We start from the raw sequence: 12,061 nt of genomic DNA on the forward strand, positions 1-12,061 counted from the left end.
AACCCTATGAATTGTTCAGTAGCTACTGTTTACCACATAATGACAGCCAACAAGGCTCACTAGCAAAAAGATTTGAGGACTTACCGAGCTCTCTTCCCATATCTGCAAAATCAGTTAGTATTCACTGTTGAGAATGAAAGTTGCTGACAACCAAAGTTTGTTAGCATGGCATTTGGGATCAGTGTGAAACCTCATACTCATTGATGAGCAGCAGGTATATTAGCCACTTCAAAATACTGCCCTAAAGAGTCAAATCGACTGAGTGGCAATTGTGTGAACTAAAGCTCTCCCCCCAACAGCCAGACTTCTTGCACAAGTTTTACAGTTATGGTTAAATGATCTTGGTATACTCTTAAAACCTAAGTCACCAATTGGCACCTGAGACTACCCCATTTTAAAAAGTGAAAGATTTAGAAAGAAATCTACTTTATTCAGCCCTCACTCCTTATCAAAACAGAAAGCCCCCTCTGTTCTGAAAAGGAAAAGCGAGGTAAAGAAGCAGCTAACCCTGAGAAGAGAGAGGGGATAGACAGGTTTGTGAAGAAAATCGCACTCAACTATGTTTAATGTATTTGTGGTGGCCTCGGCTGGAGTTAATGAGAAAGCTGTAGAATTCCTCCTCTTTTGCTTTCACAAAAAGCTCAGGGATCTCGCCAGATAAAAAAAAAAAGAAAAAGAATTACTTCAAACCCTTATTTGCCCAGAAATATGCAGGTATAAGTCTAGAGGCATATGAGTACAGAAACCTGGGATCCAGGAGATGGTGCTCCTGCTGTGAAAAAAGAAGAATGGAGTATAGTAGCCTCTAAAGATTTTTCCAGCCATATAATTTTCTTAAATTCTATTACTCTTCACTACACCTCTGATGTCTTAGGACAACTAGGGGCAGTGTTTTTTGAAGGGCTGAAAAGTGGTACTGCTGTCGTCATCTAAGACGTTAGGGAAGATGCTGAATATATACGACAGTCACACATATGATATGCTAATGAACAATATTTTCCACTGCATGGAACTGATTTTTAGTGTTGCTCAAAACAAAAGTGCCATTTTAACCATTTGAAGGTGTACTTCCAAAACTTTGCAGATCATAATCTGTACAATCATAGTCAGCTCATAATATATAATAGACTAAGCTTATTTTCCACCCATTAAGGAGAAGAGGGAGTGTGAACACTGTGCTCCTGTAAACTTCTTGGTTTACGTGATTTACTGAGGGGCCATCATACTGTATTTGTATTAGTCTCCAAAACTGGGCACAGTGGAGACAGGACCAGAAAATTCTTGAACCCTGAATTCTAGGCATCCTGCATTTCTTGTATTCGCTTAATGGATAAACAGATAAAGCCTGGCTACTGGCTGATTCTGAGCTGCTAAAAACACAGTTCCTGAGGGACATCCAGCACATTCTTCCATTTCCTGATCATGAGCCTAGGTGAATAGCAGAATGTAGAGAGGAGCAGGAGACTTTACTTCTCTCTGCTCCTGGTGGGTGCAAAAATCACAGTACTATACATACAGGAGGATTCCACCCTAATGTGGTTTTATTCACGCCAGCAATAGGTTAGGACTTTTTTATTTTTTTCAAACCTTTTTACCCTTCATTCTGTAAATATGAAAGCTAGTACATATATTTGTAAAGATCCAAATGTCACTCAGAAGAGTCAGTGTTAAGATTTTCATTCTGTAATCAATTAGGCTTCCTTATAGTTTCATGTTCTAAAAGCATATTTTTCTTTTTAATAATGGATCATCATCAACAAATTAATTTTTTGAGCACCTATTTTGTGCAGAGCACTGTTCTGGGGGCATGGAGAATTTCAAAAGAAAACTGAGTTTATGTAGTAACAGCCTAATGGGGAAAACAGATCAACTGCCATATGAACATGCACTTAGCTAAAGAGTAAGGACTAAGGGAATCAACTGGGAGTACAAATAACAGAATACAGATGGTAGGTGTGTAGTAGAAACTAAGTAGTGGGTCTCCCCAAATAGGTGATATGGCTGGAGCCAGCGGAAGAGTAGATGATTCTGGGAAGACCTCATCTGTGAGGTAGATTTTCAGTAGAGGTTTGAAGAGGGTTATAGTTGAGCAAAGCTATGTGGAGAAGGTATTCAAATTGGGAAGAATGGAATGTAGTTATGTAGAAGCCAAGCATTGGATGCTGAGTGGACAGGTTTGCTCTGGCACAGCAGAGAGTATCTTGAAAGAAGAGGGCAGCTAGTTTTGAGGAGCAACTTTGTGAAGTCCTTGAGGTTCATGGTCAGGAACTTTAATTAGTATGTTGCTATCAGTGATTTTCTAGTCTTTGTTGGTTCAGAGTGACTCGAGCAAATCAGCACTCGAGAGCTGATTCTTGCTGCTGAGAGTCCAGGGTGAAATGAGTCCAGAGGCAGGGAGGCCAGCAAGGCTGAATTGATTAACATGGCAAGGGAACAGTTGTCAGGATCAGGTGATGTATTGCATGAGAATGGCAAATGAGAGGAGTCAGGGAGACTCCAAGGTTACAAGGGTGGGAGGGAGGAAGAATGGTGACAGTGATAGGCTAAGAAATAGCTTTCATTTCTGACATATTAGGTTTGAAAATGTGGCAGATGACAGGGAGACAGATTTCCAAGTGGAAATTTCCCAGAGGCAGGGAGAAATAAGAGTTAGTAGGGAAAAAAAGGTAAGATGTCAAAATCATCTGCAAGGATATTGTAGTTGTCTCTGTGCTGACTGATGAGCCTCCTTAAAGATTGAGGAGAAATTTAAAATTGCAAAAGACTCTGCTAAGAAACTATCTAAACTGTCAAAATTGAGGGTTTGAGCAGATTGTCTGGCTGCCAAATTTTGCCAAGAATTGGGATTTGGATAGCGGTGAAGATCAACAAGCCAACTTGGATAGTCCTCACCACCCACATTAAAAGGTGAGGAAAGGAAGAGTTACAAGTAAAGGGAAATAAGAGCAGAGGTCAGATATGAAGGAGAACCACCCAAAGAACCGGGTCCCTTGCATCCTAGACCAGAAGGATTTTGAGGAGGAAAAGGTGTTCATTAGTGTCAGGCAACAAGATCAAGGAGTATTAGACTTGAGAAGAGAAATGTTTTAATCTTTTCAGAACCAAATCATCATGCTGACACTTATTCCTCTGCACATGGCCTACTTAAAGTACTCCTGCATTGATGTTTAGCATTTGTTAACCTCTTTTCAGATATTTGCTACTTTTTCCTCTCTATCACCTCCTTCTCCTCCTCCTCTGTTTCATTTTCTTTAGCTATCCAGGCATTCTGTTACTGACCTGTGAAAGTTGATACTATGGCAACTTGGTATCAAGGGCAAGGAGAGGGAACAGCATGTGGGGCAGCTGCTGCCCCACATAGCAGGAGGAGAAGAAGGAGGAGGAGGAGGGCAGAAAGGGATCTAGAGGAACTAGCCTCCGGCTTTGGAGGTCATCCCTTTCCCCTTCTCCATCCCCAACCCTCTCCTAGTCCTGCTGTGAAAATGGATAGGCAGCTTCCAGTGTCCCTTCCACTTTCTTCCCAGCCCAAGAAAGGCCTCTTTTGTGGGTCTCATGAATAGAGGTTGTCAGGAGGCATCACAGCCAGTGCTGGTGGGTTGGTCAGTGGTTTGTCTGAGAAGCCAAAGACCACTACCAAACCAGGGAGACCAGAGAGGCTTTGAGAACAGGGGGGACTCCTCTTTCCTCCTCCCCACACAGTTCCTCCTCCACACTCACCACAGTGGCAGCACTGAAGAGGATTTGGTTGGGGAGGGTGGGGTAAAGGCACATGAAAATTGGTGCCATCCATCTGAGGGCAAAATTGAAGCGGTCTGACCTTGTCCATCTTACTCATTGAGGTATTTACTTGCATTTATATTGACCTGTGTTATATTCACCTGGTGTACAGTAGAGGCTCTGCTATCCTCACCCAACCATTAGAGTGTAAGCTCCTCAAGAGCAGGGACTTTGTGTGTTCCCAAGTGATTTGTACAGTACTCTGCACCCAGTAGGCACTCAATAAATGCTTTTGATGATGATTCACGTGCTCTCATACTCCCTTAGACTCTCCGTCATATGCACATGTCTGATCTTATATTTCCTACCCTTGTCTGTAAAAGAGAACCAGCATTTAACAGACAGTACTATCACTTGATATTTGTATCACCTCTGACACCAAGTCACTTCTTTTTTTAGAGAAGAGGTACAACTATGGCTAGTCCATTCTCCCACTAGGGCCAGGTTTATGAAGGAAACAACATTCATCAGCGAGTTGCACCAGCAAAATGATAACACTCCAGGCAGTTTACTACTTTTGGTATATCATAACATCAAAAGAAAAAAAAAAATATATATATATATATATATATATATATATATATATATATATGTTTTCAGAAGTCTTCATTTCCTAATACCATACACACTTGCCACATATGCCAGCAACTGGATCCCTCGGAAGATCTAATTCATTAGATGACATGTAACAGAGGGAGACAGGTAATTTTTTCCAGGATCCTGGTCAGGGCCTAATGGAATCCTCCAAATAATCGGGGGACCAACTTGATGATCACATTCAACTAAAACTCACCATTACAAACTGGGAGATCTAGGCCAGGTCAGGCATGCTTTAGACAGTAGAAAATCCATTGATTTCAAAGGTGGGAATAGGTCGCTTCAGCTCATCAATTGGGTAATCCCTTCAGGATATGCTTGAGGACTCAGAGCTGCAAAGGCTTCAGGGCTGGCCTGCTAGAAACCAGATGGGTTCTCCCGCTGTTCACCTGCTCCCTGTCCCTGCTTTTCCCCACCATCACTACAAGAGGGGCATCTGGGCAGATCAGAACATCCCTTTCACCCTTTTCTTCCTCTGCTAGAGGAGCAAACTGCAATCCCAGAAGGTAAGTCATATATTCCTTCTGCATAGGGCAGGGAAGGAGGTCATAATTGCCCCCTACCCTCTCCACCCTAGCTAATAGGGTACCTTCAACCCTCCTTTAGACTGCAGGTTGCCTGAAAGCTCCCACCTTTTCCTTCTTCCAGTCCTGCCAAAGCTGGGATGTGAGCAAGGGGCGCTTCCCTGCCTGGGGAACCTCTGACCTCCCTCCCTTCCAAATCCCCTTTCCCCATCTACGATTTCTCTCCACCATGTTCCTATCTCTGGATTTCTCCTGTTTCATTCCAGGCTCCCTGGTAGGCAGTGGGGGTGATAAGGAGCTCTCAGCTGACATCTCACCCTTTCCTTTTTGGGAGGGGGGAGGGGAGGCGTGCAGACTCATTTTTAGAGTGCTCGCCACCCCTCACCCAGGATCAAGCTAAGGCCCAACACCTCCTGGTCCCCACTCTGTGCCCTATGCTGCCTGTTCCCTCATGGTGTGGGTACAGGAAGGACCCCAGCCTCCCCTTTAGGGGAGACCCTTCCTGAGCCATATGCCCCTCCCTCTGCCCCTGCCCCATTCACTTCCTTAAGCTACATTTCTGCATTGCTCTGCTGTCCCATCTGGCGACCCTGTGCCCAATTTGGCCTTTAGCCCCTCCGGGGCTTTATCCTCTGCCTAGGTACGCTGTTCTGTTCCCGGCATGGGCAACGAGAAGGCTTTCCCGGCAGAGCCAGCCATCTTGGCTGGTGGTGGCTATTTGGGGCACTCTTCACATGGGAGTCAGAAGCCACACTGGTTTCCTCCCAAGTGGGTGGCAGCAGAGTAGGTGCAGGTAGCTGCCCGCGTTCCATGCCGGGGTGTGTTTGTGTTCCCCACCCCTCCTCCATCCCCTCTTCCCTCATCCCTGCTCTCAGGAAGGAGGAAAATCTTAAACCCCTTAAATGTCCACAAGGCATTCAGGGAGCAGGAGCTGCAGACACAAAAACGTTTTTCCACAGTTCCTGTCCCCTTCCTGGAATCAGAGTTGGGGAGGGGAGCTCTTGGGAGGAAGCTCCCCAACCCGGGGACTGGAGGACAGGCCACATGGGAAAAGGGACCCTCGAAGGGAGGGTCCTAGGAGAGGAGCCCCAACTTTGTTTAAACAATGAGGAAGAAAAGGAGAGAATCCCTTTCTCCTCTAGGCACCTCTCCTTTATGCCATAGTGGCTTGCCTATTCCAGCCTCGGGGCTATAGACTAACCCCTAACTGCTCCAGCCACTTCCTCCTACCATAGGCTCCAGGGCGTCGATCGCTAAATCAGCAGCCCACGAGTACCTGTCCTGTGGATTACGGCTCTACAAAGACCAGGGGGACAACTGCAGGCATCGCACGGACCACACTGCACTGCTGGAGTCCGATGCATCCCTGCCGCCCTCGGGAACCCCTGACGAGGTAAGCCGCTCTGCGCCGACCACAGCACCAGCTGACCCCGTCACAGGCCTCTCAGGCCTAGCCACAGCCTCTACTTCCTCCACCCCACCAGAGGTCACTGCAGCCGCGGGAACTCCCATGCAGGCCCTTTCCAATTGCTGCACGACTTGCTCAAGGAGCTGATCACCTGGGTGGTGACTCAGCTGACCCCCACCAGCTCACTGCCACCAGCCCCGCCTACCTGACTGACACTTCACCCGACAGGATCGAGGCTGCAGCAGTTCATGAAAAACCATTACACTCTCCAAGTGCTCAGTGCTGCAAGAGATGCAGAGCATATACCTCATCGTCCGGGATATAGCTTCTGCTCCTCCTCTTTGCCAAGTGGCAAATCGGCTAAGGAAGAGGGCCCTGTTGCATCTTCCTCCCACTGAATAGATGACCAAAGTTCTGTCTGCATTGGCACACCCCAAGGTAACTTAGAGATGATGGAGATTTGTGCCCTCAAGAGGAACAGACCGAGGCAAACCTGGAGTAAAATATTCTGATATGGGAGTACTTGGCTAGATTTCTGAGCATCCATACCAGCATTATTGAGTGCCTACTTTGACCACAACACTGTTTTAAGTGCTTGGGAAAATTAAAATAGAAGAAAAAAACCTTGTCCCTGCCCACAAGGAGTTTACAGTCCAATGATTGCTACTAATTTCGACTCAGAGCCATGCCATTGAGAATAACCTCAGCCCTCTTCTCCTCCTCCTCCTGCTCCTGTTCTTCCTTCTCCCCCACTCCCTACCCCTGTGTGTATTAATTAAATGTCTGAGAACCCCTCTAATCAAGCGTTGGAAGTAAGGAAACTATGTCTTCCCATATCTCTTCACTTGGCTCATTAAGAACCAATCAGAGCAGCCACCCAAGGCATTTTTCACATGACTGGGATACAAACTAATCCCTCCCAAAATTGCAACTCCCCTAAACCAATCAATGACCTTAATTAGGCCCAACTTCAGCCATTCTAGATCATGGCCTCCCTATCAACTAACAGAGCCAAAGACACATGGGTCACAAGGCTCCCCACTCTGTTCTCCGAGAAAACTCAGTCCAATTCTTCATCCTTTTAGGGATAATGACAAGTACCTTAGGCATCATACCACTGCTTGGTACAGTGGTCTTCTCACAGTAGGTGCTCAATATATGCTGATGATGCTGATGATACCTCAGGTTCAAAGACCCCAGCTAGCCCTGAAGGCTCAATGGTCACAGGCATCTCAGTGATTATCAACCAAGATTGGAATCAACCACATAGTGAGTGACTCCTTATGGAGGTGGACACTAACTTGGAATTTCACACCTGGGAATTTCTCCCAGAATCCCCAGTTGAGAGCAATGCTCACTATAGAGGTGACCAAAGGGGAAAAGGATTGCAAAGGACTTCACTCCTCATGGAGACAAAACCCCACATCACTATCTGGAGTACAAGCGTTTTTGAATGGCCTTAAGACTTTCAGAAACCCTCGGCACTAATACATCATGCCTTGAACAGACAATCAGACGACAGAGTCCTCAATCATCAGGCAGAGGATCTTGCCACAGGTTACCATGCAAGGGACCCAGAAAGCCTCTGAGTAGGCATTAGAAAATGGAACCTCACTAACCAGCTCTGACCAGGTGGACACACTGAACATGGAGTCGGTAAACTGCTGTGAATAGTAAAATATCACAATAACCTGTTCCTGTTCTCATGGCAGGATAGTTCTAAGATAGACCTATGCACCATGAGAGAGAGAACAGGTGTGCTCACAACTCCAACCCCAGCATCAGGGCCACCAACACCTTCAATTATTCACCTTCACCTTCAACTGGGAAGGGACTTCTTCATGTGGCTCCTCAAATCTCCTCATTTCACAGACATGCACAAAGCTGGTCCACCAAGAGTGAAACATTAGCCAGTTTCCCTCTTCTTCAGGGGAGAGGTGTGCACCATGCTCAAGTCAAGAAGCAGCCCACAGGGAAAACACAGGATTACAAATGGCAGAAGTGTGCCCTTTCCTAACTGGAACCCTTCTTGGATCCAACAAATCTGCAAGCACCTTGTGCTACCTGGGACCATCTAGGTTCAGAACATCGAAGATCATAGTTCCCTTGGCCACATTCTCCTCCTTCCACAAAACAATGTGAGAAAGAGCCTCCCTGCCTCCATTTCTCAAGTCTCTGGTTTACGAGGCCAAAGTTGAGGTTGCACAAAGCCCAAACATCGACCTTACAGAGCTGACCCACGAATCCTGCAGACTGCTGCACTCCTGCCCTCAAAAGTTCCTAACATGGAAGAATCTGATTCTGATAATCTCGACAGCAGTGAGATGGATCAGTGACTCCTGGTATTCAGTCCTGCCCTCCTGTTTCCAAATCTGGAAAGGCTGAGGCATCCTGCGCACAAACCCAACTTTCTCCCCAAGGTCACAACATAACCAGCAAGTCATCTCCTAGTCTCCTTTTCATGTCCACTCTGGGGCAAAAGGTGGAGGCAGTTTGGTGCATTCCTGACTTGTTGGTACAAGTCCAGTTCATCAACAGAGGCCAGTATTCATAAAATGTAGCCTGTCAGTAACTCACTGACTGGCTGGATAGAATTCCACTCTGACAAAGCTGACATGCAATTTGACTGGCAGAGTGATGTCCTACTCGATCAGGGAATGGGCCACCACAACCAAGGATGACTGCAATACGTTAATAAGCAAGGTAATGCAGTGCCTCAGGGTGGCCCATTTCATGAGCATTTGCCAGGTATAACTTTCTCTCTCTCAACACAGCTCCACACCAGGAAATCCATCTGAGCCACTCAGTCCTTCAACCCCTGCTTCAGTAATGGCCTAGAATTGATCACCCGGGGCACCCCATTAGGCTACGTTTCTACCTGGTTGTTGAGTTGCCAAGGGGGTCGACAAGCACGTGGATATAGTGCATTTCGATTTTCCAGATGCTTTCATGGGGTTCCATAGGAAGAGCTCTTAAAAAAATAAAAGGAGAGTAATTATGGGAGTGGACGACATGTTCTGCTGGGATAGAAAACTAGCCAAAAGCTAAGAAGTAAAGAGATAAGCAGTCGCTTTTTGTGATGGAGAGGTGCAAATAGTGGGGTTCCCCAGGAATCGGTGATAGGACCGGTTTTGTTTGATAGCTTCATAAATGATCTGGAAGGCAGTGTGTGCCATGAAATTGCCAAGTGTGCAGCTGACACTAAACTCTTTCAGGTTGTGACATGCCATGCTGATGGTGAAAGGCTGGAGGAAGATCGCATAAAGCTGAGTGAGTGGTGAAAAAAATCGCATATGAGCTTTAGTATAAGCAAATACAAGGTAATGCACCTCGGGAACGAAAATGCAAATTACAACTCCACGATGATGGGCTCGGAGCTGTCAGTCACAATTCAGGAAAGTGATCGCAGGGTCATTGCTGACTGTTTTTTAAGTCACCAGTTCAATGGGAAACAGCAGCCAAGAGGCCAGCCAGAAGCTGGGCATCATCAGGCAAGGGATGTAAATGAAAAACCAAAGACATACTTGCCCATTATATAAAGCCAGGGTGCACCCACACCTGTGTGCAATTCTGGTCGATACAACTTAGGAAGGACATAATGGCACTGGAGAAGGTACAGAAAAGGGCAACCATGCTGATCGGGGGGATGGAGAACCTTCCTTGTGAGGATAGACTGAAAGAGTTAGGACTCTTCAGGCTGAGAGGGGACATAATTGAAGGCAACAAAATCATGAAGGGTGTGGACAGGACAAAGAGGGAATTGTTTTTCCCAAAGTCCACACCACCATCCCCACCTGAGTGGGCCCAGGTTTCCTGGCAGGCCAGCCCTGAAGCTTGTGCAGCTCTCAGTCCTCAAGCATACCCTGAAGGGATTACCCAATTGTGATGAGCTGATGGCACCACACGCCTTTGGAGAACCAAGGTTACAGGTAAATAACCTCTATTTTGGTGTTCAAATATTCCCAGGGCAAATTTCATGCTGAGAGTCAACCTCAGTTATGGGGAGCATGCCATTTAGGTAAGACCGATATATTTGGAGCCAGAGAATCCTGCCTCCAAGTCCATCCGAGAAACTTGGACTTCACCTGTTAGTTTGTGTTTCCGCCTCTCCCAGGGTTCTCTCTACCGCCGCTTCCCCCAACTTCCCCTTAGCATCACCTCCTTGGCCATTTGGAAGCACATTCAGCAAAGTGGCCTCTGCAGCCAAAATATCCTTTCCATTAGTCCCATCACTGCTGTATTGCACAAGAAGTAATGATAGCAATCCCTCCATAATAGGCTGGTTAATGAGTCAGATGCTGTTAACATTATTAAGGCACAGGCAGATTCCTTTACATTTTTTCAGCCTGCCCTTAGCTTTGCCCCTTTGCACACAAGATTAAATGAATCCAATAAGTACATGCTTTTTCTAACACATTTGTGAGTTCTCTTGATGCTCATAGTTTTAGGCTGATTTATGCTGTTATTGTCTTTCATCTTCACTCTACTAGCTCACTCACACACACACATACACACACAAAAAATCACAAAGGAAGGGTGCAAGAAAAGGGATCAGAGATCCTGTTTGCATTATTATGAGTTTTCTCAGAAGAGTGATTATCATTAGGAAAAAATTTCAATCCTAAAATCCATGACTCTCTAATACTGCAGTGTCTTCTACTACTTAGCTATCCTTTAACAACTTGGAAGCTTTAGCTTGGGATGCTTTAATGTATTGTGGCTTATCTGCCTCAGGAACATAAGCCAATTATGTTTTTACAGCAGTTGTAAATCAAGATTTTGAATTTAGCTAATCTAACTCTTTTTTGTAGTATTTGTTAAACACTTACTATGTGCCAGGTACTGTTCTTAGTCCTGGGGTATATATCAGCTAATCATGTTGGACACAGTCCCTCTTCCATATGGGGCCCACAGTCTTAATCCCTATTCTATAGATGAGGGAACTCAAGCAGAGAAAAGTGAAGTGACTTGCCTGAGGTCATCCAGCAGACAAGTGGTGGAGTTGGGACTAGAACCCAGCTCCTTCTGACTCCCAAGACCTTGCTCTACCCAGTATACCATGTAGATGTTTTAGTGATTGCCTCAGTGGTTTAGATCATTTGAAGATATTGGTCTCCTATGATTTCAGTACTAGCCACTAACTTCTAAGAGGATGGAGGGGTCGCAGTTGCTTCGCTTTCCTGTTCACATAGGTCTTTCATAATTCCAGTTGTGGGTAAGGACTAGCCCAAAAGGAAGTGATAATGGAGTGACCATTGTGGGCTATTTTAGAAACTTTTTAAGACTTAGAAACTTTGAAAAATACCCAAATTTCAAAAATTGAATATGTGCCCAGTTATGTTCTAATGTTCCAGGCATATTTTACAATTTAAAAATAGCTCCTCTTACTGGGTGTCTGACTAATTTTTAAAAAAATAATTTTTGATGTTAGAATGAAAGGATGTAAAGGTAAGATGGCTTGAAGGGAAGACTGGAACTGAGAAATAACTTTTAAAGTGTATATAGGCAGAAAAAGTTTTCCTGGAGCCCTAATTATTGGGACAATTAACAAAACCCACCCATATAGTTAGCAGGCCCTATTCAAAAGATACAGAGAACTGGAATAAGGAAGCTAACCCAAAAAGGACTTGAAAAGCTTAGAGCGGAGCCTGGGAGCTTACAAATGGTGTGGCTGAACTTAGTCCGCTTTTAGTCAGTGCTTCAGTCAGTTCCTTTTTCTTCAGGAGTAATACATTCTCAGCCTCTTCTCAAGACT

At 45.4% G+C, this 12,061-nt stretch overlaps 1 protein-coding gene across 28 annotated transcripts in view; it reads left to right on the forward strand.

The window, feature by feature from the left end:
* MAGI1 (membrane associated guanylate kinase, WW and PDZ domain containing 1) overlaps positions 1-12,061 on the forward strand; it is a 613,606-nt gene that overhangs the window by 512,856 nt on the left and 88,689 nt on the right. For 12 of the 28 annotated variants that reach the window (XM_029050061.2, XM_029050064.2, XM_029050063.2 and 9 more), the window contains exons 11-12: positions 6,134-6,291; positions 9,522-9,576. The exons of the other annotated variants lie outside the window; for them this stretch is intronic. In XM_029050061.2, the coding sequence (XP_028905894.1) occupies positions 6,134-6,291; positions 9,522-9,576 (213 nt within the window). The remainder of the gene's footprint in view (positions 1-6,133; positions 6,292-9,521; positions 9,577-12,061) is intronic. 28 annotated transcript variants of the gene reach the window in all.

The sequence above is a fragment of the Ornithorhynchus anatinus genome, chromosome X1 (genome assembly GCF_004115215.2).
Source record: "Ornithorhynchus anatinus isolate Pmale09 chromosome X1, mOrnAna1.pri.v4, whole genome shotgun sequence".
In the NCBI taxonomy this organism is placed as follows: domain Eukaryota; kingdom Metazoa; phylum Chordata; class Mammalia; order Monotremata; family Ornithorhynchidae; genus Ornithorhynchus; species Ornithorhynchus anatinus.